This window comes from Corythoichthys intestinalis, chromosome 15 (assembly GCF_030265065.1).
Source record: "Corythoichthys intestinalis isolate RoL2023-P3 chromosome 15, ASM3026506v1, whole genome shotgun sequence".
Taxonomy (NCBI): domain Eukaryota; kingdom Metazoa; phylum Chordata; class Actinopteri; order Syngnathiformes; family Syngnathidae; genus Corythoichthys; species Corythoichthys intestinalis.
Window position 1 is genome coordinate 36,102,305 of NC_080409.1, and position 27,602 is coordinate 36,129,906.

At 39.6% G+C, this 27,602-nt stretch overlaps 1 protein-coding gene across 2 annotated transcripts; it reads right to left on the reverse strand.

The window, feature by feature from the left end:
* Positions 1 to 27,517, reverse strand: asxl2 (ASXL transcriptional regulator 2). Of its 2 annotated transcripts, none has more exons than XM_057858656.1 (12): positions 27,330 to 27,517; positions 26,496 to 26,578; positions 25,770 to 25,878; positions 25,557 to 25,692; positions 23,744 to 23,865; positions 20,149 to 20,269; positions 20,010 to 20,069; positions 16,126 to 16,286; positions 15,963 to 16,059; positions 11,283 to 11,388; positions 10,450 to 11,113; positions 1 to 6,882 (listed from the first exon to the last, which is right to left on the reverse strand). In XM_057858656.1, exons 1-12 carry the CDS (start codon positions 27,384 to 27,386, stop codon positions 5,350 to 5,352), a joined length of 3,249 nt encoding a protein of 1,082 aa, XP_057714639.1. In that variant the 5' UTR covers positions 27,387 to 27,517; the 3' UTR covers positions 1 to 5,349. The 2 variants fall into 2 exon arrangements, with proteins under 2 accessions (XP_057714639.1, XP_057714638.1); XM_057858655.1 differs by having other exon boundaries at positions 25,557 to 25,695.
* Between the last annotated feature and the right edge of the window lie 85 nt (positions 27,518 to 27,602).

Consider the following 27,602-nt stretch of genomic DNA (forward strand, 5'->3'; position numbering starts at 1 on the left):
TGTTTTCGACCAAAACGCCCACTCATCCATAATTCAATGACTTTTCAATCGAATTTCCCGGTCAACCATAAATCAACTATTTATCAACATTAGTTCATCAACTATAAAACAAAGTTAACCCAACCACTGCCTGACATACCGTAGAACGACGTTGTTTTCACGTCACTTGATGTCGAAAATTTCGATGTCAACCATACTGTTTTTGATGGAAAATCAGCGTTTATTCAATGTCGGTCTGCTATCTGGGAGAGGTCCTCGAAGCACCAAGAATGCAATTAACCAAAGACCATCCTGCAAATGCACGGATCCCCCACTTTGAGGGACAAGGGGAAGGAAATCAAAACATATACCAAAGCGAGATGCGACTAAAACTAAAAGAGTGGACATTGATTGGCAGCTTAAATTCCCAACAGAGATAGTCACCAGCTCTCTTAGACAAGACATCATCCTGTGGTCCTGTTCAGCCAAAACAGTGATCCTGGAAAAGCTGTCCTTTGGGAGCGACGAATTGAGGCTGCATTTCAAAGGAAAAGGGTCAAGTACAACGAGCTGGTAGCGGAGTATCAAAAGGCTGGATTGTCTACCAGTATCTACCCTGTGGAGGTTGGCTGCAGAGGCTTTATTAGGACATCTATCCAGCTTCTCTATAGGAAGATCGGACTCGCCATGTCAAAACTGAAGAGGTCATCCATGGTCTTAGCAGAAGAGACAGAAAAGGTCAGTTTTTGGCTATAGTTGAGACGGAAAGACATGATTTGGTGGAGAGGGGGGTCAAAGGGGTAGCTAAAGGGGGCAGCAGGGATACGTCCCTGCCGTTGCTCCATCACAGTGAGATGTTAAACATCAATCAAGGGTGTCTCCCGGTTGCAGCTGCCCTATTGGCACCGCCGTACGTAGGCTTGCCACCCGTCCCTTGAAATACGGAATTGTTCCGTAATTGGGAATTAAAAGTTGAGTTCTGTATTGAACCAATACGGAACGCAGTTTATTTCGTATTTCACAACTGTCCCATGGGGCGACCCCACGCGATCTGCGCTTCCGGCAGCGGGGAGTGGCGGGCGGCGGTGCGCCCAGCCCATGCACGTCTGTCACACACAAACACACACCTGCGCTCACGAGTGACCACTGAGCCAACAATGATGAACAAAAAGGGCAGGAGATATTAAAGACAGCAAGATAGTTATCTGCCTGACCGCTGCTGTCTGTCTTGCACTGCGCTCCACTTCCGGGTTCATTGCCTAGCTACCTCGCTAGCTCTGCTAAGTGCACCGCCCCGCGCGTTTTCAAAACTAAGATGTCTTCGTCAACAGGAGAAGCTCAGCAGTCCACCTCATCCTCAAAAGGGGAAACTTCTCCCAAAAAAAATAGACTGGAGTGAGAAGAGGGTACCCCGTGGCTCGATAGAGTCACTGGTGGTGATTATAAAGCGAACTGCAAGGCAGGCAGTAAAGTCTTTGTAGTGTCTCACGGAGGTGTAAAACAGCATGCTGCAGGGGACCAGCACAAACGGAATATAAGATCCCAGAAGAGCCTTCGTCACAATTCTTTGTACCTGAAACATCCCCTGAGCTTGATTTGGTATGTTATTATGCTATTGTATATGAGTAACATATAGGCTATATTTATATTTACCGTCATACATCTTGCATTGATAGGAACATAGCTAAGCTATTTCAGTTGTTACTATGGTTGATTATTTTCAGGAATGATTTTTTTTTTTTTTTTTTGGAAACATGCATTTATTATCAATCAATATGAAATGAATCTATGTACCCATAAAGAACATCTTATTTTGTTACGCTAACTAATAATCCTCATTTGGAATTATTCCTAATAGATTAACAGCAAATAAACACTGAATAAATAGTCCTACTGAGGATATATACTATTGACTGATTAATAGTGAATTTGACATAATCCCACTCCTACCCTCTAAATTACTGCAGCTGAGGTGACACAGGTATACCACACAGTAAAACGTAGCCAGCCAGAGCTACAATAGTGCTGACTGTAGACGAGTCAGCTGCTGGAATTGTAGCTCTCCTGGAACATTCCCTTAAGAAATTTGGCTTGTCAATGGATCACGTGACCGGATTCAGTGCCGACAACACATATGTTAATTACGATATTCACAACTTTGTTTTCACTAACCCGCAGGAAAAAAAACAATCTGCTGCAAGGAAACTGCCATGCCCACATAGTGCACAATACAGTTTTCTCATCTAAAAATAGATACATTTCTATGCATTTTAGGAGTTTTGGGGATGCCCCATTTTTTTCGACCGTAAAGCTTTGGGCGCGAGGGGGCCTTCCCTTTTTTCTACTTCTGAAAGGTGGCAACCCCAGCCGTACGTGAGGTGGAAACGCCATGCATGTAGCCCTTACCTGTGCTACAATTAAGATTAACATATTTCACTCATTTTCAAATGGAGTCATCATAATTTATAATGAATGCACTATTTAATTTCAAGTCCATGAAGTTTTAAATTTCAATTTCGCTCATTTAAAAATATAATCATTCACTCATTTATAATTAAGCAGCAAATTTTTAGATTAAAAAAATCTTTAAAAATGTCATGTAAATTTCTAAACTTTAATAATGAATTCATGCAAAGGTTTTGTAGTATTAAAAAAAACAACTGTTGAGAGAGTAGGGTGAAAAACAAAGCTGACATATTTAGTTCATATTTTTTTATTCATAATAGTCTAAAAGATCTTTTGATAAAATATTTTTTCTTCTTACAGAATAGTGCTGATAATGATATTACATTCACCCGTTTAAAATGGAGGACAAATGACATTTGAGCTTGAAAATGGTGGCCACTCTTTCCATCAGCGTCCAGGTTAATTATTATTAATCAGATGTCATGTGTGGGTTAGTTTCTTTGCCGGGTGGACTCTCCGATTTACAAAAACGCTTTGTACCTCCAACTCCTGAATCCCCCCCCTCAAAACAAATGCAGCAGTATCCCGTTAATTGCCCAGCAGGGACGAATAAAGTTTTCTGATTCTTATATATTTTTTGGGATGGCATGTACAGAATCCCATGATCTGAGTTCAACCTAAGATTGAAAACCTCTATAAAGAGTTTCCACGACTCATACTTTAAAGGATAAATTAAAAAATGTAGAGACTCAAACATTTCCATGCAGATTACATTGGATGTTTAAGACCATGAAAAGATCTATGCTGGCCCACTGGGTCCTTACAAAAATAAAAAATAAAAAAGGAAAAAAAAAATTACAAGAAAAACTGGACAGCAAAAAAAAAAAAAGTGAATACCCTGTTGATTTTCAAACGCAAATATATTTGTTATATTAAAAATATATTAATTAAAATATATTACTTTAATTTATTAGCAAGACATTTCAAAATTAGATCTGATTAGATTTTTTTTTTTTTTTTTTTGAAAGGTGACTTTGGCATTGTTGCTATTGCACCTCCAGGAAATGTTAAGAGTTTCACTCGCAGAGGGAAAATGCAATAATCTTGTCAAGAGTGTATAAATATATATTTTAAAAAGACAAAGAGAATTGTTGCATCAGTTGTTTTCATTATTGCACATCTTTTAAATCGCCCAATGCCGAATGAACAGCGTCAGCGTTTTGACTCTTGGTAGTTGATTTGCGGTGAACCGTGTTTGTCACTTACAAAAAAAAAAATTAACAGACAAAAAAAAAAAATTTTTAAGTGTACATCCATGCATTGGCCTTAAATATATACAGAAAAAAAAACTTAATATCTACAAAAAGCAGTAGGAAGATAGAAGTGCTTAACGGTTGCGCTACCTTATTATTGGGCGTTTTTTTTTCTTCAATTCAGTGTGCAATCATAATTAAGTCATATAAAGCATAATGTAGAAAATAATAATTTTCAAACTGTATCTTTAAAAGTATACATGATTCTTAGAGTGTCTTGGCTGTAGATATTAAAAATATAGTTCCACTTTCCCTGGTGTGCGTGTATGACAAATGCTAAATAGGAGGTATTTTATACACTGTGATTATCATTACCGCCCTTTTTTTGCCTTCAAACTGACTTAGGCCCAATAGTTGTTGTTTTTTTTAAAAAGTGTCTAAAACGGTCTTGAGGTTCTACCAAGAATAACATTCATTTTTTCCCTCGGTTTTCCCATTTAAAAACTAGCTTTGATAAATCTATTTTAAAAATATATTTCAAGCTAATGCTAAGTGCAAATATTGTCGATCAGATCCGACAAGACTATTGATTGGATTGCGAACAGATGTTTCAAAACGGCATCCGACAGCGCAAAAGACAAATTGTTCATCCATTTTTTAGAGCGCTTATATGGTGGCAGCTAAGATGGAGCCATCAGCATCCAGCTGATTCTGGGTCAAAGGTTGACAGCCAAAAAGAGTGCACATACACAACTCACAAAAAATTCAGGATATTAAACCCTACGTGGTAGAGAAAACGTGCTGAGCACTAGCATCCATATAGCTAGCTAGCCAGCTTGATTGTCAAACTAGTCTTAGCTAGCTAGCTATATCTATGTATTTTCAGTGACAATCAAGTTTTGACGGCCCATGGGTTGAACAATACCATCTATACAGCTAGCTTGCAACATCACTCTATTTTCAGTGACAATCAAGTACTGATGCACTGTGCACAAGCATCTAGCTATGTCAATTGCTCTATTTTCAGCAACAATCATGTATTGATGGATACGTGCCATCTATATAGCTAAGTGGTAGCTATATCAATCTATTTTCAGTAACAATCAAGTATTGACGGACACGCTGAGCACTAGCATCTGCTGTATGTAGCTAGCTTGCTTAATCTATTCCTTTTTCAACGAAAATCGAGTATTGACGGGCTGCGTGTTGAGCATGAGTATTTATAAACCTAGCTAGTTATATCGAGCAGTCTACTTTCAGGAGTAATACAATACAAATAATGAGTGTTTTTCATTTGTGCAATGGACAGAATATTTCAAGAAGTAAAATGAAATTAGCCATGCATCTTGGCAATCATTTCCTCTTTAAACTCATCTAATGTTTTGTCCATTGTACTCATAAACACTCATTATTTGTAGACCAGCCAGCACCAGCAAACTCTTGTGCCTCTTTGAGATCCAGACTGGCATTTGTGAGAAGTGTATTTAGTAGACACACAAACATTCACAGCTATGGACAATTTAGATTCTTCAATGGACCTAATGTATGTTTTAGGAATGTGGGTAGAAACTGCAGCACCAAAACCCCCCACAAAACCAGGGGGAGAACAAGCAAACTCTACAAAGACGATGAGCACTCGACCGCTGCGCAACCTGCAAAAAGACCATCCAGTGTAAATCTGGTCACCACGGTGCAACCGTCGATCCGGGTGTCACCGCACCACCAAACACGAGACGCACAGCTCTGAGGGTCCAATGCAATCATCGTGGCAGAAGGCCCCGCACCCTTTGCACATGATCATGGCTTTGAGCCGACAGTAGCACTTGGACTGCATGTCCTCCATGCCAGTGGCTTCAATGAAGGATTGTTCTGGTGGTGGTGCGTTCCTGTCATCGGGAATGGTGGTAACAGTCACCGAGAAGGACATGACACTCCCAGAATCTGGTACGGCCGTGGCGCCACTCACGGGATTGTGGTTCAAAGTATGCGGTACAGAAACGCTAATGGTTCCGCCGTAACTGGGCGAAACTGATTCCTGATGAATGGACATCCTAGAGGTTGGGAAGGTACATGGCTGCTGGTGACTGGCATCCTTCGGCGGAAGATATGGCTCGGGTTTTCCTTGATTGCAGAATTGCTTAGGCCCTGGGCTCTCATCAGTGGCACTATCCTGAAACCCTGGTTCGATTTTAATTTCGGGACAAGGCAAAAGGTGCCCCGCTTGCTCACAATTGGTTGCAGACGTCCCCTGCTGCTCTGTTTTAAATTCAACTGTCCCCTCTGTTGCTGCCTCTGTCGTTTCTCGTTTCAGACTGTCCGTGTTCACGATGGTGGACCGGTGAGGCCACTTGCTCTCAGACCCTCGGCCGTACGTGGACACGTTGAGGAGGTAGTGCCCTGACATGGCAGGCCTTGCTGTCCTCTTTCGCACCAAGAAGCCAACGGATATCCACGGTCGATCTTGATGCGCTTCGCCACACACGTCTTGATGTCCGTGGTGGAGAAGATCTCCTTTTTGTGGTTGTCTATGGACTTTCCTCTCCATTTGAGTCTGTAAGATCTGCTCCTTAGTGTCTTGATCAAGAGGTTCCTGGTGATGCCTGGTATAGTCAGAGAAGGCCCAGCCAGCTGTGTCACACGGATTGTGCTCGTGACCTCCACCAGTGGCCGAATGTGGTGCTGTTCTCTTGCTGGAATGTATATTTGACACTTTGGCCTCCACCTTGGCGAGAGGTTTTGGAAGGATCTGCTCCAAAGGAACTTCCTTTCCCTGCAAAAGCCTGGTGACAAGCGGATTGTTTGCAGGAATATAGGAACTGGTCCGGGCTGGTCCAGAAGGACTTTCCTGACACTCGGATACTGAGTCCGAACTAGTCCCGTAAGACGGCACATCGACTGTTCTAACATCTTGAGTGTTAACGTGACTAGGACTGAGCGGACCAACAGAGTCTGATGGGCAAGGAGGCGGCGTCCCAGTAGTGTTGATGGGTAACCTGACCGAGGCATGTGGAGATGTCAGAATCGGGGAAGGTTTCGTTGGGTCAGCGTCACCTGCGGGCAAAGCACCCCTGGAGGCAGCAGCCGCCGCTGCTCGTTGCGCTCTTGCAAGCTGAGCTTTGGCTTTGATGTCTGCCAAAGTGCGTGCACCGGTGCGAACCGGGCTGCTAAGGGAGGCACTGAGAGGCGTCCTCAGCGACACTTGGCTGGTCGAGACGGGCACGGAAAGAATTCTTGACACTGGAATCTGCAACAAAGTAAGAACGTCATTAATTGTCCAGAGAAAGTAAGCAGTCAAACTCTTGATTCTTGAAACATGGTACAATACTCAGGCTCCCTCTAGTGCAGTGCTTCTCAATTATTTTCTGTCACGCCCCCCCAAGGAAGACGTAAATGTTTCGCGCCCCCCCAAACTCTCTGCCGCCACTGTAAATAGTATCATTTGTCTATAAAATTACTATTATAACTACGCATCTGCCTAACATTGTTTCCTTTTTTTTTCTAATAAAGAGAAAAAGTAACATAGATCAACTTATCATAAAGTATAACTTTATTAACATTGTTTTGTTTGTAACAGAGAAGACTTGACGTGCATCAATTTGCCTGAATTTAAAAAAAAGTCACATCCAAACTGTAAAAAATACACTCAAGGTACATTTTTGACCATAGAGAAAAATAAAATGCAATAAAATCAGTAAATAATAACAAATTAAAATTGATTAGAAACATTCACTCATTAGGACAATATGCCAAAAAATTTGACCGAAAAAACAAAACTGAATAAAAGGAAAAAAAGTGTCCTTGGACAGGACAGCTTTTATTTTTGCGGCTCACAGTATTTACCTCCTTTGCAATGGTGTGGAGTTATTTTTCAGTGAGCATGCTAACAATGCTCAGTGGATTACTGATATAACACTGACAAAGCAGGACAATTGTTGGCAATATTCGGCACGTTTTCACTGAAAAACAATCAAGCGGCTTATCAATGAGATTGGGGTCTAATGTCTTTAAGTGGCGTCTTAATTGATTTGGCTTCTGGCTGTCCGCTATAATTATTTTTAGACACAGTAAACAGTGGTCTTTCCTCATCACCCACCATATTAAAAGTCAAAGCTAAAAGGCAAACGGCACGAAAAAAGCGCATTCTCGGCGGCCGAGGTAGAACCGTAGGTGAGGGCGGTCGTCGTGCCGATCCCAAGCCGAAAATGGCACTTCTTGGGCGGCGACGTGAGAACCGGACAAGACAGTGGGTCGCTGCGTGAGTGAGTCCGGTCGGAAAACGGCTTTCGAAAACGGCGGTGGCACACTGCTCTTCATATCTGTTTTCTGTGTGTGCTGAGTGCTCTTCCTTAGTTCAAAAATAGTGCGCGCACTCTGAAAATGAGAGCGCCACTACCACCTACTGAGTGGATGTGCAAGTACACTTTATTCCAGTACGGCAAAAAAACAAAAAATGCATGTTCCCCGAGGTCACATGCGCCCCCCCTGGCATCGCTCTGCGCTCCCCCAGGGGGGCGCGCCCCACTATTTGAGAAGTACTGCTCTAGTGATACGCAAATGAGTAGCTATGTACAGTTTAGTTTTACAGTGGTTCCACTATATACAAATTTAATTTTTATTCCAGGAGCTGGGTCGTAAGTCAAAATGGTGGTGGTATGTCAAGAAAGACTTTCCCATAAGAATATATTATAATTCGATCAATTCGTTCAACAGCCCAAAAACCTATGCTAACTACATCATAAATACTGCAGGTACAAATATCAATTACACATAGCAAAACAAATAAATTATAAATACAAATACAAATCGCAATAATAATAATAATATAATAATAATAATCTAATGAATCGGGTTCTAATGTTGCTGTTGTGTTTTGCATGCTGTTCCTGAACAGACTGACGAGAGCGTGTGAGAGGTGCGTTAGAATTTTTACTTTCACTTCTCATGTTCTGCTGTTGTTGGCGTTAGCTACGGTGGACAGAAGCCGTGTTGTGTTGCACAAGTTCTTAAATAAATTATTAAAAACCTGACGAATCTGGCAACTTCCTTGCCGATGTCACAATAATAATTGTCACCTTAACTTATGAAGACTGGCGAACGGAGGAGGACCGTCAAGATCGTAGACATATTCTATCATTTCCATCGTAATTTCAATAGTAAGCGTCACCTTTTTACTTTTTTCACCAACTGCACTAACCTTCTTGGGACCCATGTTGATTTGTCACACATAACACGCCGTGCTTGCGGGAAAACAATAAAATTGCGACACTGTTGTAAATCGTTGTATTTCGAGCATTCCGTCATATGTCGAGACAAATGACCAGTCAAATTTACATCGGATGTCAAAAGGATCGTATGTCCAGTGGTTCGTATGTCGAGGTTGTCTTTTTCTGCTCCTGGTCAGATTTTGTGTTGTTACAGAGCCGGCTGTGGGGGCACTCCCGACATCGCACCTGCAGCTAATTCCTACTCATCAACAATAGTATAAAGACGCAGGCAATCCACTGGAAGGGCGGCGAGATATTTCCTTGCTGTTCGCCATTCGATATATTGTACTTTCGGTCGCCTTGTATTTTGTTATTTCGCCCCAGCCTTGGGTTTTGATCGTCTGCCGCCTTAGTTCAGTATTCCTCTACCTTGCGCAGGTACGTGAGTGTATTTTAGTTGTTTTATTGGCTCTCTGCCTACCACCTAGGTTTACCCTAAGTGGTAGGCATATATTGATCCCCGTCGACCTTCTGTCACGGACCCGTTTCATTATTTCCCCTTTTGACCGCGATCGCGTGTTGTTTTGTTTTGTATTTCATAGGGCTGCAGCTATCGATTATTTTAGCAGTCGATTAATCGATGAACTAGTTGTTCGAATAATCGAGTAATCGGATAAGTAACATGAAAAATTAAAATACCTGAGCTGAGCCTCAAACGGTATAAAAAAACAATTAAATAAGGATCTATGTACAACAAAAGTCTGCTAGCTTAAATGCTATAAAACATTACCTTTTTTTTTGTTTTTTTACAATGCTCCTAACAAATGGTTCAGTCACATATTTTCCCACAAAAAAAAGCTAAATATACCCATAAACTAAATTACGAATGCATTAAAAAAAAAAAAAAAAACAGCGCAAACAAAAACTTATGTTGGTCTTAACATGGCGCAGCTAGATTCAGCCATGTGAAATGGGCAGACTAGAGGGCAGTGCATCCACTCAAATCAATAAAACTGATTGCAAACACTTTCAAAATAAACCATGACAAGGCCACAATAATTAAACGAATACTCAAAGTTGTTTCCGCATTTGCGCATCCCAACAGAGGTACCACTCAATTTAACTTTTAAGTTTAATTAATTTGCATTTCACTCATTTGCTGCTATTGACGGTGGTAGACGTCCGATCCATTTGGACTCGGACAGATTGCCTGCGATCAAGCACCCAATCTTAATATTGTAGCCTACATTACCCAAAATATAACATCCACGTACTGTATGTGGATGCGAGGTCTTTATGAAATTGAGGGTTTGTTTTTCAATTACCAAAAATAGTCACTTGACCTATTTGGGGTACATACAGATTGACAATCAGACTAAATTGAGCATTTTTCCTCCATGACTCTCTGACCTGGAGAGACTTTTCTGTGGCTTGGAATTATCTTTTACTCATGATGTGCTAAAAAAAAATTGACTGTTGAACCTGTTTAATATTTACAATAGTATAAACAAGTTTGGCCGAGCTATGGACTTCTACTGGCATGTAATGGCTCGCACCACTTGTTCACAATAACTGATGAATGTTAAGGTCCTCAAACATCTTCCTACCTTTAGTGGCGGAACTTTTTGGTTGTCAACAGAATCTGGCTTGGCCTGACTGGGTACGGATGAGACTGGAGGAGATACAGAGGAGACGGAGGACACAGAGGAAACTGAGGATATCCGCTGTATTTTTTCAGGTGTTGCCTCATCCTCTGTCTCGCTGGGAGGATTTCTTTTCTGTGATTTTGAGGGGCCTTCGGGCTCAGCCTTTGTCACTTCAGTAGGCTTAACCCCAGACGTTGGTGGATCCTCCTTGACCTTTGTCCCGGCTTCTGCTAGAAGACTTGTCTCTACGGATGACTGGGGGAGTTCCGTTTTATCTTCTTTCTCACTTAGCTCCGTCGGTGCTTCTAGAATGATGCCCTCATTGTGCTCTTCAGGTTCCGGTTTGGAGGTTGGCACGGGCAGCTTACGATCCGTGGCGTGCTGAGAGCGCCTAGTCTTCATCACCTCTGGGACAGTAAGAGATTCTTTCAGAGGAGGTAGCATCTTCTCCTGTGACAGTTTGGACTTGGCGTCCTTGGCGGCACCACTGTCGCTCCTGCTGCGGTCCCTGGTGCCCTTCGCTTCCTCCGATACTCTTGAGGTCACTCTTGGCTGGCGATGCTTTAGCTCCCTATTTAAATCAGCTTTGGTCATCTCGTTGGATTCCTCAAGACTAAGTCCAGAACTACAAATGGAAAGAATATTTTGGTGGCATTAATTATAATTCAAGTTTTACAAGTTGTAAGATAGTTGACTGAAGTTTGACACGAGTCAGGTCAGGAGGCTCTAGTCATCCACCTCTGCATTGGATAGTAGAAACTGGTTGACTTTCACATGTTCTCCAGTTAACCTACTTTTTACCATAGTAGCTCTCAAAAAAGGCTTCCTTCCAGTGCTCGACTTTCTTCTCCTTCTCAATTTCCTGGCGCATTCGCAGTTGCAACTCAGGAGTGAATTCACCTGCCCAGAAAAAAATATCTTTGCTTAAATTTGTATGCTAAACGGATGTCACCTTTATCAGTCAGTAGTAGGACTGCCACAGTTATTTGGATAGTCGACTACCGTAATCAACGAAATATAACGCGCACCCGAAATTTCTCTGTAAAATCTAGGGAAAATTCTTGGACTCGTGTATAAAGCGCACCCTAATTTTAGCACCAATAAATATGAGTCTCGTGCCTCGACCTTTTATAAAGTAAGCGGTTGTAGCCAGTTTTAACAGAATTCACCTGCGGAACCATTGTTGGCAAGTTGTGGAGTCCCCGGGGGGAAGAGTTTAGGTAAGGGAACAGCCGGAAGTAAACAAACGTCTCCCGCTGCAGCATGCAAGACGTACGTTGTCACTTTGTGAGTTTCAATGTCAATAAAACAACACGACTTGGCTCCGTGGTTCGACACTCTTCCTCAGACTCCTGTCCTAGCTCGCCACACGGTCAACATTTATACGAAACGGATCGCCGTATACGTTCTCTTCAAGACAACATGGCCGTGTCAAGCCGGCATGTTACGACAACAAGGTCAGAAAAATGTAAATACCGGTAGTAGACGAATAGTACTACAAAAGCATTTAAATTTTATTAGATGTGAAAAATGTCATCATGAAAACAATTATTTACAACATGAAAGTTGATTATTATATCACTGTCGTTCGGATCAGGTAATATTGTGCTGGTCCATGCTGACACTGGAACATGAATCATGATGAACCTTTCTGTCTCTGTCCCTGTACCTGTGTATAACGCGCACCCATGATTTTACAAGTGCATTTTGGCGGAAAAAAGTGTGCATTATTTTTGTGAAATTACGGTAATCACCAATTATTCTTGCGATCAGTCAACTCATGCACAAATTATCTAATGTAGGGGTGCTCATTACTGCGATCTATCAGTCGATTCAAACTCGAGTGTGGGTAGATCGCAGCAGCCAAAAAGTTTTTTTAAGGTTGAAAAAGGCTTTAAAATGTTTTTTTGTTCAATATTGCTACTGAACCCCCCCCCCACACACACACACAAAAATTAAAGTTGCAAAGATTTGTAAGCACCCCTGATGTAATGAATTGTTTTACTATTTTCGTTTTTTCAGTGCAGCTGTTTGCACGGACTACACAAATTAATGACTAGAATTTCCTTTTTTTTTTCAAACTAAAAAAAGCATAATTATTTTTTCCATTTTTGTTCATTTGTCCTATAAATATAATCAAAGTCGAAATCAATCCAAAATAAAATCACGCAAAAACTAAATGTTGAGTAAAAAAAAATGTAAAAAAATAAAATAAAATAAAAATTAAAAAAAGGGAAAAATTTCAATAAAAAAACCATTGAGTAAAAATATTTGCTCTGCTTTCCCTTTTTTTTCAGTTTTAAAAAATAAATACATAAATAAGATTATAATTAGTATTAACTAATTGATGCCAATGACAGTGATAGACATCACACAAATATAATGACAACCCAAGAAAACATAAAATGCAGTTTTTATATATTCCTACCATTGACGGCGATAGACATTCAGTGCAGTTCAAATGGATTGAGCACAGGGGTGAAAGTGGCTAGAATTTCTTGCCGGAACTCCCTGACGTGAAGGTCGCCACGGAGCCAGAATTTTTTGTTTTTTTTGTTTTGTTTTACGGGGGGTCAAACCTCCTAAAACTACTAAAATGAAAAGAAAACTGTTCTGGCACAGTTATTTCTATAACACATACAAACACTGATTTTCATTCAAAATTGTATTTTTTCAATTATTTGAAAAATAAAAGTTCACAAAAACAGCAATAACCCCAACCTCCATCTCCTAATTTTGTTGTCCCTCATTTCTCCACATACTAAATGCGAAATCTCAATTTTAACTAATTAAGAACATTGGATGTATATTAAAATTGAAGTTAATGTAAACTTGTACCTTTTTAATAGTAAAGATATAAGTAACATACATTCAGAAAAACAAGTACAAATTACTTATATTATGCAGAGTGAAATGGAATATATTTTGAATATTAAATTGACTCTTTTTAAATCATAAGGAAATGAATAAGTAGCCTAACATAAATGAACAAATATAAGTCCAAAGTGCACATTGACAGCTAAGATATTCTGAACCTACCCATCAGAGCAAATAGAACTAAATATGATAAATAAGCTTCCTCAATTCTTTCCTTGCTCTTAAAGATTTGATCCATTTTCTGTTGCATTGCCCTTTTTTTTGTCGCATCAATTCAACACTTTTTTTTTGCTGTTCCAGAAAGCATGCGCATTTGAAAAAAATCAGAGTTAGCTATCTCTGTTGATCACATGTCAGTATGGCAGCCAATTGAATGGATAAATGAGTCCAGGCGTTTTGCTTTGCTGCGTGCATTCGCACCAGGGGTCGCGTTAACCGAATATTTTCCGTCATTGACCGGTTTTTTAAAACGGTGACGGAAAAAACTGAAGTCCATCCGTCATTTTGACAGATTGCAATTCACACCCCAGACTACAGGATGGCGAGTGAGCATATTAATTAGCTATTGTCTCTCTTGATGCATGACGTCGTTGGCCTTACTCGGAAAAAATTTCCGAACTAGCATTCAGGTGTAGCAAACACGGAAACGTTAGGAAGCTTTGGAGAGCATTGTCTAAGGCTACGTTCATTCTACAGGTCTTAATGCACGAATCCAATTTTTTCGTGTTTTTCCGACTCGAGTCAGGCAGTAACTTGACGGTCTGAACGGGACAAGTCGCATAGAAGTCCAGACTGTCGCGGCGGTCTGTACCGTCCAGTGTCCCAAATCCGATTTCAGCTGTGCGTTATTAGCGCCTAGCTTGCAGTGAACACGGCTTTTGGGGAAGGCTTGACAACGGCTTGACAACAGTCATAAAAAAATAAAAATGGGTTGAGGAAAAGCATGAGAATGAGCGGTTTTATCTCTGCTCTATGTGAGCTATATTTCAACATTTCCTACACGGCCGAGAGTCGGGAGAGGGGTCTGGCTGCAGCCCGTCTTGGAGAGTCGGGGCAAACTGCCCGTATGTGTGTGTGACATGCACGGACAGTGCGTGCATGCTATCGATCCATATAAACTGTGAATATAAGCCTAAACGGGGATTGTTTATGTCTGTTATTTGTCTCCTCCTTTTGAAAAGCAAAATATAATATCCCTGGAATGACGGATGACTTGTCATTCATTTGTTTTGATGCTTCTGCGCACCGGCGCGTGTCGGACTGCGAATTAGAGCCCATGCGTAATACTTGAATGGTCTCAATGGACAAAACCAGTCTGAACGGGCACGCCGAAAAAAACGGATATGACAAAAAAATCGGATTTGTGCATTAAGGCCTGTAGTATGAACGTAGCCTAACTGAATGAGCAGGGACAAACAGCTTGGAGTCAGAAGTACGTGCGCTATTCTCAAACTTGAACGCACCCCGAGTCTTGGATGACAAATCAACAGAGCAGAGAGTAGACACAACATGGCTGGTAGTTTCTTCAATTTATTCAGAGTTGAGTAAGTAACGCACCGCTTTTGACAAACACTGCTATTGAATATGTCATTATTATCATTTTAAAATTTTAAGTGACGGGTAAAAATAGATTATGACCGGATTTTTATGACCCTGTCAGTCAAAATGACAGACAACGAAAAAGTCTAGCGCAACCTCTGATTCGCACATCGACATGACTCATCATCGTCAGACTCAGACAAATGCAGCAGCTGGGGAAACCTCCATGCCGTCCGTGGAATAAAACAAATAATAAATATCGATGGAAACGGATGACGCTACACAAGTACTTTATTATGCTTGTTGTTAACACTTGTGTATGTATGAGGTTTATCCGAGGCGCGATTATTGCTAGTTGAAACTAAATCTGATGTTGGTAGATTGTATTCTTCTTGGAGATGAAATGCATGTGTGGCAGTTTAGCATTTTTTTTTTAATAAATATATATATATATAGCGTTTTGACAGTTGCCATCATATTGTTGGAATCAAAGCACCATTCCAGCCCTCAATCTTATACCGGAACTGCGTTCCTTCTCTGAATCTTATACCGGAACTGCATTCCTGACCGTTCTGGCCCACTTTCACCCCTGATTGAGCCTCTATCGCCGTCAATAGCATTCAATAAATTAGAAAAGTAATTGGGCTATTTTTAAGTGAACAATTTCTCCAAACGATTAACCGGTTATCAAAATACGGCAGTCATCAATTACTGTCATGGTTAATTAATCCAGGGTTTCCTCTAGTGCTTTACAAGCCTGGCAAGCCACCAGGCTTGTATTGCCCCTCTTCTCCAACAGGCTAAAACTGCTGTAAAAGAAAGTATAAAAAGTATACGTATTGGAACCCCATTTTAAACATGGCTTGTGATAACTTTGAAAGCGAAATGCCGATATCTTATCGATATTATGTGTTATCAATATGTCAACAAACATATGCCAGCTCTCTGCCACTGCACTGAATTGCATTATATTTTTATTAAAATGGTATTAACAAGACTTCTTTGGTAGACTCTGTAGTCGAGTAATCGTGGCAGCCATACTAAGCAGTTTTACTGACCCTCAGCCAGACGTTCCTTCCACAACTGTGCTGCCGAAGTGAAGAACTCGTTGTTCAAAGCTGAGCTTGTCACCTTGAGCAGGCCATCCGTGCAGGCCTGGTTGAGATGAGAGACAGGCGTCAGTAATCACAAACTGCTATCTCGTAATATCGCCCGAGGCACCTGCTGGTCAACTTCTGGCAGAAGCCGCAGCAGTCTCTGCTGGCAGTCTTGCGGTAGGACGGAGAAGGTGTGCTTGTTGATGAGGGCCCGCAGGTTAGTGTTGACCAAAATTGAGTCCGGCGTCTCCACATCGATTTTGCACCTATTACGTTTCAAGTGCCCTGTAGAGAAAGAAAAATCTATCACTCTTAACTCATTCACTGCAATTGATGAGCTGGCTTCCCTGCTAATCCTCCCAGTCCAGATAGATTGGACATTTACCATCGTCACTGGCAACTGATAAATTGATTCATAACTTGATTTATAATTTTTTGCATAATATTATATTGCTACAATTTGATGCTTTCCTGATTATACTTAAAAGGTAGGCTAGTGAGATGTGTTGTGGAAACTGCCCAAATTCCTTATTGCTGATACCAACTGTGCAATAACAAGGAGACTGCTCTAGGAATGAATTAACATATGTGAATGTGCCCCATCCTTTAAAAACTTGTGACTTTTAGAACTGAGGAGTACCGTGATTTCCCGATTATAAGGCCCACCCGTGTATAACGCGCACCCCAAATTTATTTGTAAAATCTAGGGGAAATTATTGTACCCGTGTATAACGTGCACCCTAATTTTAGCACCAATAAATAGAAGAATACAAGAAAACAGAGCTCGTGTACGGATACAGAAATGTCATTTTACTGACTGGTGAAACACAGCACAAGCATAGCACATTGGTAGTTCAAAACATTACCGTAAACTGACAATATGTACGGTAATAATATGATCGGATAACTTCTTGAACTTACCAGAATCCTGGAGAAAACAAAACAGATGTGACTTTTCTTTTAAACGCTGCTGTATAACTTGCTCGTTTCATCATGATGAATAAATGTTTCCTCCATGGATTGATATAGTAAAATGAAGTGAGAACGTAAGTTGGAAATCCGAGAGAGCTCATCGCTGTCGACACGACAGTAACAATAGGAACTATTGTTATTTGGGTTTTAGTTTCCCGAGGGACAGATATAATTGACGGACACAGGAAGTCTGTGTTGCTACGTTTGTTATGGTCCGAATTGCGGAGCTGAGATTAACGTTGACTCAAATGAGTTCAAGAAACTAAATTCTGTGCCTTATGAAGAGTGAAAAAAGCCAAATTTAACACAGACGAAATCATTCGGCCGATCAGAGTGAAGTATTACCGAAACAAAATGGTGACATCACGTACCGTAATGGTCGGCAACGGATCGCCGCATACGTTTCTTCAACACAACATGGCCGTGTCGATAAAAAAAAAAAAAAACGTTTTTTATATATTATATATGCAAAAACAGATTTTTATAATAATATATAATATTTATATATAGAGATGTCCCGATCGATCGGCATCCCGATCGATTGGGTCCAATCACGTCATTTTCAAAGTATCAGAATCGGCAAAAAAATATCGGCCATGCCTTTTTTTAATATATATATTTTTTTAATTAAATTGTTTTCTAATTGTATTTAACGTTACAGACATAATATGTTACACTTATCCAGAGTCTTTAGTTTAGGCTTAAGGTAGGGTTATCAAATTTATCCCAATAACGGCGGTAATTAATTTTTAAAAAAATGTATCACTTTAAAATTAGGGCTGTCAAACGATTAAAATTTTTAATCGAGTTAATTACAGCTTAAAAATTAATTAATCGTAATTAATCGCAATTAATCGCAATTCAAACCATCTATAAAATAGGCCATATTTTTCTGTAAATTATATATATATATTCTGTAAAATAAATTGTTGGAATGGAAAGATAAGACACAAGATGGATATATATATATATACATTCAACATACGGTACATAAGGACTGTAGTGGGCATTTCAATCTACTGTCATTTAAATCTGTCTATGCTGTCCTCACTCTGAAGCGTCGACTTTTTCCAAAGCTAGACAGCTAGTGAACGACGCCTTAATAATTAGACTTCTTCCTTTTTCATCTGATTTATTAATAAAATGGCCTCAAACCATTGTCCTCTTTAGACCGTCGTAAAACTACAAAAAAAAAGTACACAAGCATTGCATTAGAACGTTAGCTTAGCACGCTATACAGGTTCACTAAAGATAAACAAAAAGCGTCTCATACAAAAAATATAACATTTCGCTTACTAACATAATATGCACATTCTTTACAACAACCATACTTACGGACAAATCTTGTCCAAGGATCATAAAAGCACAACATTATCAGCCCGAGACGTCGTGCAGCCATAATGAACTGGCAAGAAAACAAACCATGTCGCAAAGCGACCACAAGAGTTCGCTGTTGGACAGCATAAAAAGCCTTGCTGTAAAACTTACCAAAAGGTAGAATACTTTCTGAGCGGGACATATGCGTTAATTGCGTCAAATATTTTAACGTGATTAATTTAAAAAATTAATTACCGCACGTTAACGCGATAATTTTGACAGCCCTAGTTAAAATATTTAACGCAATTAACACATGCGCTGCACGACCCACTCACGCATTGTCGCGCGCCATCTGTAATGGCGCTGTTTTGCCTATATAGAGAGCTAAAAGGCAGCGTAAAATGAGTAGAGTGAATTTTGGCAGCCTTTGGAGCCTTATTTTAATTGGCTAAAGCCTTACAATCCCTCTCCCTTCGATTAGAAATATCATGGGAGGCAATGTGGAGAAGCAAGGTAGCAATTGATCTTTTTCTTAACACCTTATGTTATTATTATGATATATCAATTGGTAGCACTACGCGCAGTCATGGTTCCACTTCCCATCATGCATTTGGGCATGGCCTTCAGTATCATTTACTGAAAGCTCAACAAATACACTAGATGGCAATATTTAGTCACAATATACAAAGTCACAAGTCTTTCTATCCGTGGATCCCTGTCACAGAAAGAATGTTAATAATGTAAATGCCATCTTGAGGATTTATTGTCATAATAAACAATACAGTACTTATGTACTGTATGTTGAATGTATATATTCGTCCGAGTTTTATTCATTTTTTTCTTAATGCATTGCCAAAATCTACTGTATATGATCTAGAAAAAATATAGGGAATGACTGGAATTGAATCGGGAGCAAAAAAAAACAAAAAAACAATCGGATCGGGAAATATCGGGATCGGCAGATACTCAAACTAAAACGATCGGGATCGGATCGGGAGCAAAAAAAACATGATCGGAACAACCCTATTTATATATTTCTGTCTCCATCCATGTACCCGTTTATAATGCGCACCATGATTTTACAAGTTGATTTTGGAGGGAAAAAAGTGCGCGTTATATTCGGGAAATCACGGTATATCAAACTCCCATATGGCATATTAAAACTGTTTAGTCTTCAGGGACATTCAGATTCCTTCTCTCGGTGTCCAAGCAACGGCATATGTTAAAAAAATTAAAATAAATCACTTGCCCTTTGTTCATCGTGATACAATACATCTTAATATAATATATTTGGTTAAGAATATTTCAATTCAATTAGTTTTCATTTATTTTTTATATGGATTTGCTATTTTTTGCTAGTTTCAATTTTTCTTGAAATTATTATTTTCAGTTTCAGTTTTTATCACTTAGAATTAGTTTTAAGGCCGGAATACAACCCGCGCATCTGCGGCGCATCAACACAGTGAAACGCGGCCATTAAAGTCAAGCAGTGAGTTCACATCAATTGCAGAGTGGCCGCGTTTCAGACACGTCCCAGAGGCGGTTCAACGCGTCACACTTGAAAGGAATGGCACAGATTATTATTTGTCGCGAGACGCGACCCTCCTGCGTCAACTGAACTATGTAGGATCGGGCAGACTGGAAGTTACTCGTGTAAAAATATGGTGGAGCCGGTCAATTTTCAAAATGGTATGCAATTAATTTTGTCAATTTAATTACCTGCACTGAGACGACCTGAGCGCTGAGAAACCTTCCTTGACACAATGGGGAGGCAAAGATCTGTCGGTGACATTTGTTAGTGATAAAATGTTGTTTAGGGACTAGGCTGCAAACATCGCCGGTTGACGAGTTCACCCACCGGTCTTGGTGGTGAGGTTGTCAGCCATGTCTTTTATGGTCTTCAGCAGCAGCCTAGAACTTGACGTGGTCGGCATCGCCGCCTGCCTGCGCTGGTTCCGCTGTTGCTGCTGTTTCAAGGCCTGCGAAGCAAGAGCAAGGTAACAAATAATGTGTTAAAAAGTGCCGTGTTTAACAAGCAATGAATCAATCCCTCCAGCCACTCGCCTCGATTTAATAACAGCAAAATGACTACAACGGTTATGTAACATACAATGCGTGAATCGTACGAGTTGGAGTAAAATGTCTTCAGCGGCACAGATGGAGTGAAGTACAATCTGTGATGTCGTGTGAAAACTCATTACGAAACGCACACACAAAAAAGCTACAGAGAGCGACAGAGAAGTAAATATTGGATGCGGAGAAGGACACGAAAATTCCACTATGAGCTTTTTTTAATGACAATATCCATACTTCTGATGGAAAAATCACATTATATGACCAATCGAAAAGTAGGAATTATTTTCTTTTTTGTATGTGTGTGTTTCAAAGAAACAAGTTACTCGCATGCATTCTTGCACTTCTGATGCATTTATAAAATACATGAGTTTCAAATAATTAGAACGTATTTAGGAATTGTAGTTTGGTGCATATGTGGGTTTCAAAGGGAAATACACCAGCTTTTCTACACTGACAAAAAAAAAAAAAAAAAAAAAAAAAAAAAAACTGGTGGATTTACTTGATAAAATAATTGTAACAAATTGCTCTTACTTCTATTAAGTAAATTTTACTGCTTGTCAATTGAACTTTATATTGCAAGCCGTAAAATTTACTTACTGCTTGTGAACTTTATATTGCAAGCCGTAAAATTTACTTAATAGAAGTACCGTAATTTCCCGAATATAAGGCGCACCCGTGTATAATGCACACCCCAAATTTACTTGTAAAATCTAGGGAAAATTATTGCACCTGTTTATAACGCGCACCCTAATTTTAGCACCAATAAATAGAAAAATACAAGAAAACAGAGCTCGTGTACAGATACAGAAATGTCATTTTACTGACTGGTGAAACACAGCACAAGCATAGCATATTGGTAGTTCAAAACATTACCATAGTTTGACAATATGTATGGTAATAATATGATCTGATAACCAACTCACCAGAATCTAGGAGAAAACAAAACAGATGTGACTTTTTTTTAAAGGCTGCTGTATAACTTGCTCGTTTCATCATGATGAATAAATGTTTCTTCCATGGCTTGATACGGTAAAATGAAAGTGAGAATGTAAATCGAAAATCCGAGAGAGCTCATTGCTGTCGACACGACAGTAACAGTAGGAACTATTGTTATTTGGGTTTGAGTTTCCCGAGGGACAGATATAGTTGACGGACACACACAGGAAGTCTGTGTTGTTACGTTTGTTATGGTCCGAGTTGCGGAACCGCAATAAACGTTGACTCAAATGAGTTCAAGAAACTAAATTCTGTGCTTTATGAAGAGTGAAAAAAGCAGAATTTAACACGGACGAAATCATTCGGCCGATCAGAGTGAAGTATTACCGAAACAAAATGGTGACGTCACGAACCGTGATGGTCGGCAACGGATCCCCGCATACGTTTCTTCAACACAACGTGGACGTGTCAATAAAAAAAAAAAAAAAAAAACGTTTTTTTTTATATATAATATATATATATATTTCTGTCTCCATCCATGTACCCGTTTATAATGCGCACCATGATTTTACATGTTGATTTTGGGGGGAAAAAGTGTGCGTCATATTCGGGAAATTACGGTAAGTGCAACTTGTTAGTGATTTTATCAAGTAAATCCACCAGTTATTTTTTTCAGTGTATGTGCATCCCAGTAGAAAGAATCTTGTTTAATGTAAAAAATGCCGGATTTCATTTTTCTGAAGCGTAATAGTGGAAGAAAAACCTAAATAAAAGCCAGTATTTCCAGGATGTGGACACTTGGCATGGGGGCAAGACATTTGATCAATGTTGGTGCAATTTTAGCCAATCAAATGCGAGTATCCAAGATTACCAGCACTTTCTTGTGATGTCATTAATACCCATTATCACATGAACCAGTGTTTTGCTATCAGTGTGTATGTGTACAGGTATAACTAGCATCAAAAAATGGCTGGACTCGTAAGCATCGACTTTTGTTTTTTAAAACGTTTTTTTTTATCGATTATGAGAGGTCTAAGATAGTCACAATTTGCATACAGGTAGTCCCTGGGTTACGACGTACTCGATTTACATGATTTCAAATTTACGACGCCAGAGTCTTGTCCGCCATTTTGTCTCCAACCTTATTATTATTTTTTTTTTAGTCGCACAAACAGTACCTAACTGTTCCTTACAGTTTCTTGTTTTTTACTATACTTTATTAACTTTATTGACTTGTTCTGTCCGAGTTGTTCATCTTGACAGACAGCAAATAAAGCAATTGTGCTTTTTGAAGTTTTTTACTTCTTTCACTTTTGACAATTTGTGAAGCTGTAACACACATATGCACATGTCTGTTCAAAACGACACACATTTTAACAATAAAACACTCGACACAAAATGATTGGTGTTCAAACGTCCATTTAGTCTGATCAAAATGTAAATTTAGCAGATTAAAATAGCCTAATTTGCTTCACAAAAGTCCTCTAGTTTAAATGCTACTAATGCTGACGTATTTACAATTCTCATAGCAAATCGCTCACACGTAACACCAAAAACTGTAGCTCTCAACTTAATTACAAATGCATACAAAAACATATATTAGCTGAAGCAAATTACAGCCTTATGTGGGCCAAACCAGAGCGCAGCTATCCTTTATCCATGTGAAACGTCTGAGTGCTCCAGTATGGAAGCATTATTGAACGACAGTCCAGTCAGACCCAACACTGTCACCAGAGGGCAGTGTATCCTCCCCTGTTAAACAAAATACAATACTTTTGGACATTTTGGATAGTTATTTTGAACTTTTAAAGGGTTAATTCGACTGGCGCAGAAATTCGGGTTACGTTGTCAGGGTAGGAACTGGTCGTAACCCATGGCCTTACCATGTGAAACGTCTGAGTGCTCCAGTATGGAAGCATTTTTGAACGACAGTCCAGCCAGACCCAACACTGTCACCAGAGGGCAGTGTATCCTCCCCTATTAAACAAAATACAATACTTTTGGACATTTTGGATAGTTATTTTGAACTTTTAAAGGGTTAATTCGACTGGCGCAGAAATTCCGGTTACGTTGTCAGGGTAGGAACTGGTCGTAACCCATGGCCTTACCTGTACTTAATAAAGACTTTGAGCAACTGTTTTTCAAATTCTGGTTATTAATTCCTAGTGGCATCTTTTACTTTAAAATACCCCTGTATCATTCATTTTTGTCAAAAAAATTCTCATATGACCAGATAAGGTCATGAAAATAGATAGCATATGTTTGAGGCTTGGATGTTAGCATTTCCGCGCACTAGTGTTGTTTTGCTGCCAAACAAATGCAACAACAAAACAAAACCTCAGACTACTAAATAAAAATCTACATAATCTACAAATGACAGCCTGCCCTTGTCAATCTAACACTGATAAATGTGAATAGCTACAGTGGACTCATCTGCTTACCTGTTTGAGCGCTTTCTTGCTGTGCTTCTGTGAGGGCGAGATGAGCTTGGCAGCGACGGACGGAGACGAGCAGCGAGGCTGAGGGGATGTCGGCTGCTGCTGTGAGGGCAGCTTGGAGGGAACTGTTGAGACACAAAACACAGATGTTACAAAATAAACTTCCTGAGGACGGCACACCCACCGTATAATGCAGCGCTCTTTGTTTTGATGAAACTGAAACCTCGGCAGAGGCACAAAAGACGCGCCTATGGGATTACCGAGAGACAACAACGTGAAGTAAAAATTAGGGCTTCACCATTAAGTGAAGTCAAATTTATTTATAGCCCTAAATCATCAAAAAATATCCCAAATGGATTAACAGATAAATACCTATTAGCAAGCAGTAAGACAAATACGTATTAGCAAGCAGTAAATACCAAAATATTAAGGAAATAATGAAAACTTAAGTAAATCGTGAATACTTGAAATAAAATTCCTTATTAAACAAAAACAAAAGGAACCGTAATTTAAAAGAATAATAATAATGTCATCTAATCTTTAAATTATACATTAAAAAAATAACGAAAAGCTAAATAATACACCCCAAGTTGTTTATTTAAAACAAAAAAAGGGGGTAAATAGAGCTGGGAATCTTTGGGCACCTAACGATTCGATTACGATTCAGAGGCTCCGATTCGATTATAAAACGATTATTGATGCAACCCCCTCCTTTTTTTTTTTATTATTATTTTTTTTAAAATATTTTGTACATTAGTTCCAAAATTGTTCAAAAATCCTCTCAGGCTAAACCAAACTACTATTTTAGTATCAAGTTAACATATAACAGTAAACAAATATACAAAAATAACAGTAAATAAAATACTCCAGTCCCCATTCCGTATTAGCAGCTTTAAACTACATTCAATTAATTTAATGTTGTGAATCAACCGTTACAGTTTTTTAAAATTGCTCCCGTTATTCCATAATTTCCCCTTCTGTCTACTTTTGACATGTCAAAGTTTTTAAACTGTTTCATCATTTAAAGATAGATTCAAGACAAGATTTTGCTGATTTAGGAGTATTTTAGCTAAAAAGTTAATTAGGTTCGCTACAACAGAGCCTTCTCGAAAAGTCTACTGCTTTAAGATGGCGGCTGTTTACTAACGCCGGCAAGTCTGTCATTTTGCATCCAGTTCTACATATATATGATATCTACTGTAGCCGTATGTTTGTAGCAACTAGCAGCTGGGCGTTGTTTGTAGCCGCTGTCGGCCCGAGTCATGTATGATTGTTTTTTTTTTTTTTTTAATCTAGCGGCATGAGTTGAGCATGATATTTACTCTCGGTCCATTCCTCATTGCGTCCCAAAGACCGCGCTGACTGTGTTTTACTTCCGCTATACCTGGTATAATTCAATAATCGGAATTTGGATGTTTGTGAATCGTTCTCGAATCTTCCACGGCCGAATCGCAAATAATCTAAGAATCGGAAATTTCGCACGTATCTATGAACAAGTAAATATTCTATAATCCTCAAAGCATTTGACCGTCTTTATAACAAATCAAAATAAGAAACGTACTTGTGCACTGGAAAACAATGTGAGTCATATAACAATAAATATCCTGAATTATTTAGCAGATTTGACTAATTATACAAACAACTGAGGAGTAGCTGCCTGAAAATAATCATTTGTGGCATCTCTAGGGAAAACACTCTATAGGATCATTGTTAGGAACAACACAAAATCAGATTTTTTAATCTTTCACTTGAAGCTGTTGTTTTGCATGTCAAGTGATGGTGCCAGCGTCTGTGGATCAGTTCCTGCTACAATTACCTGGTCGTCGTATCCAGCGTCTCCTCCTGCCTTCCCGAGGGCCGCTGTTGTTTTCCGAGCTTCGGGAGTCGGAGAGGTTGTCGCTGCTCTCATCGGAGTCTTCCTCTGACAACTCAGTGGCCACCTCCGAGGCGTCCTTCTTTGAAAATACACGAAACGGTTACAGCTCGGCATATTTTGAGGTCTTTGTGGATTCAGAGTGTTCAAACTGACCTTTAATGTGTAGACGCCCATTCTGCCTGGAACTTTGTAAAAGATGCCCTCCTCCCCGCGGGAGTTTGTGTGCAACATTGCATTCAGACATGCCAACGGTGACGTTCCGCTGCATCGGTGGTGAAGAGAGAGAAATTTTTAGCCTTCTAGCAGATTGTGATACCTCTGTAGGTGCCAAAATCAAATTTTGCTGTACTCATATTTTATTGTATATGTAAGACACAATACACAAACCGGGCAAGACTCAGCGTTTATCGAAAGCAGAACTTAAGTGGAGCGCATGTACCGTTTGTGGTAAAAAAAAGAATCACTTAATGAAATGTTCAAACTTAGGTGTAATGTCTTCAGTATGTTAGCTGCTACAACCCCCAAAAAGTATATACTTGTATACACTGTTTTATGATTACTGTTGTATTTAAATGCAGGCAGATCGCTGCAGTCTTCATGCAATATAATACAGGACATGTTAATGTTAGTAAAAGTCATTCAAACAGTGAGTCTGTTAGATAAGTGGTAAAGCTGGGGTGGTTGGTGGAGTCAAATGTTTTCCTTACCTTCTGGATGACAACAATGACAATGATACGTAAAAAAAAAAAAAAAAAGAAAAGAAATGAAAACAATTAGAAGAGTATTTGAGATGACAAGAAATGTGAACATTGACTACAGCGGTGAAAACATAACTTATTCATTTTGTATTTTTGTTATTATTATTATTTTGTTATATACCTTATTTCTTTGAGTCTTTCTCTTTGGATAACCTGCAAGATTTCTTTATGGCTCATAGGGGTGTTGGGGTATTTTTCCAGGACCTAGGACATGAAAATGAGACATTAGACATGACTTCATCAAGTATGTTTGTTGAACTTGTCCAAAAGCTGTTTAAAAGAAATCCCAGCGTTTTACAAACAACTTGTCATTTGGGCTGTTGTCAATCAACTTCGCGGGTTCTACGGCGTGTTTGTGTTCCAATCTGGCAACCATAGTTGGGAATTACTACTGTAGTTTATTGTGCAAAATACTCATCTCACACTTTACTAGTCTTTGTACCCTAGATTTGAGCTTGTTACATTTACTGTTAGAACATTAAACTAAGGAAGTACTACTAAGGAAGTCAGACACAAGCTATGATGATGTAGTTATTGGGTAACACGGACTGCTGTGTTTTGACTTATTCGCACGCCAGGCTAGCTGTCATTAGCAATTTTCTGCGTTCTGGCGTCACGGTTACACATATCGAACAGGCCGAAATGAATAATAAACGACGTATTATTTTAGTGTTTTAATTGAGCCTTTGTGAAATAAGGTTGGAACTAGGGGGTGGCAAAACCATTACAAGGCTACTTGGGTTAGCTTCCGCGCCCTGATCGCGCCGTAAATCGACTCAACTCCTCAACACACATACGTTCTTCGTGTTTAGTATAGAACAACTTTATTGAGCATTTATGGTGACACGCAGCTAAAAACACAAACTGGGCCTGTACTGTAGTGTGTGTGCGTGGATATTGTAACAGAAGTCACACAAGTAGGCGAATTGAAGGGCCACACGCGATATTTTTATACCGTCTTCGCGGCTTCCGCCCACGTCCTTCCTTTCTTCTTTTTCTGTCGCTCCTTCATCGTCACGTCGGCGTTGTCCTGCAACAGTCGTCTTCAGTTGAAATGTTGACATCGCCGCCTAGGCCGCGTAGGGCCCGATTTTTCCGCCATATTGGATTTTACTGTAAGGGGAGGATGTGTCACGTGACCATCAATGTGACCTCATCCTACTGTACGTGTCACATTTTCCCACGCTAAAACCAAGTTTATTTGAATACATTACATTATACTACATTT

Coding starts and splice junctions, on each gene's coding strand:
- asxl2 (XM_057858655.1), bottom strand. CDS start 27,386: ATGAAGGAGCGACAGAAAAAGAAGAAAGGAAGGACGTGGGCGGAAGCC. Junction 20,070..20,148: donor CAACCTCACCACCAAGACCG/GTGGGTGAACTC, acceptor TGTCACCGACAG/ATCTTTGCCTCCCCATTGTG. Junction 11,114..11,282: donor GAGAGCTACTATGGTAAAAA/GTAGGTTAACTG, acceptor TTCCATTTGTAG/TTCTGGACTTAGTCTTGAGG.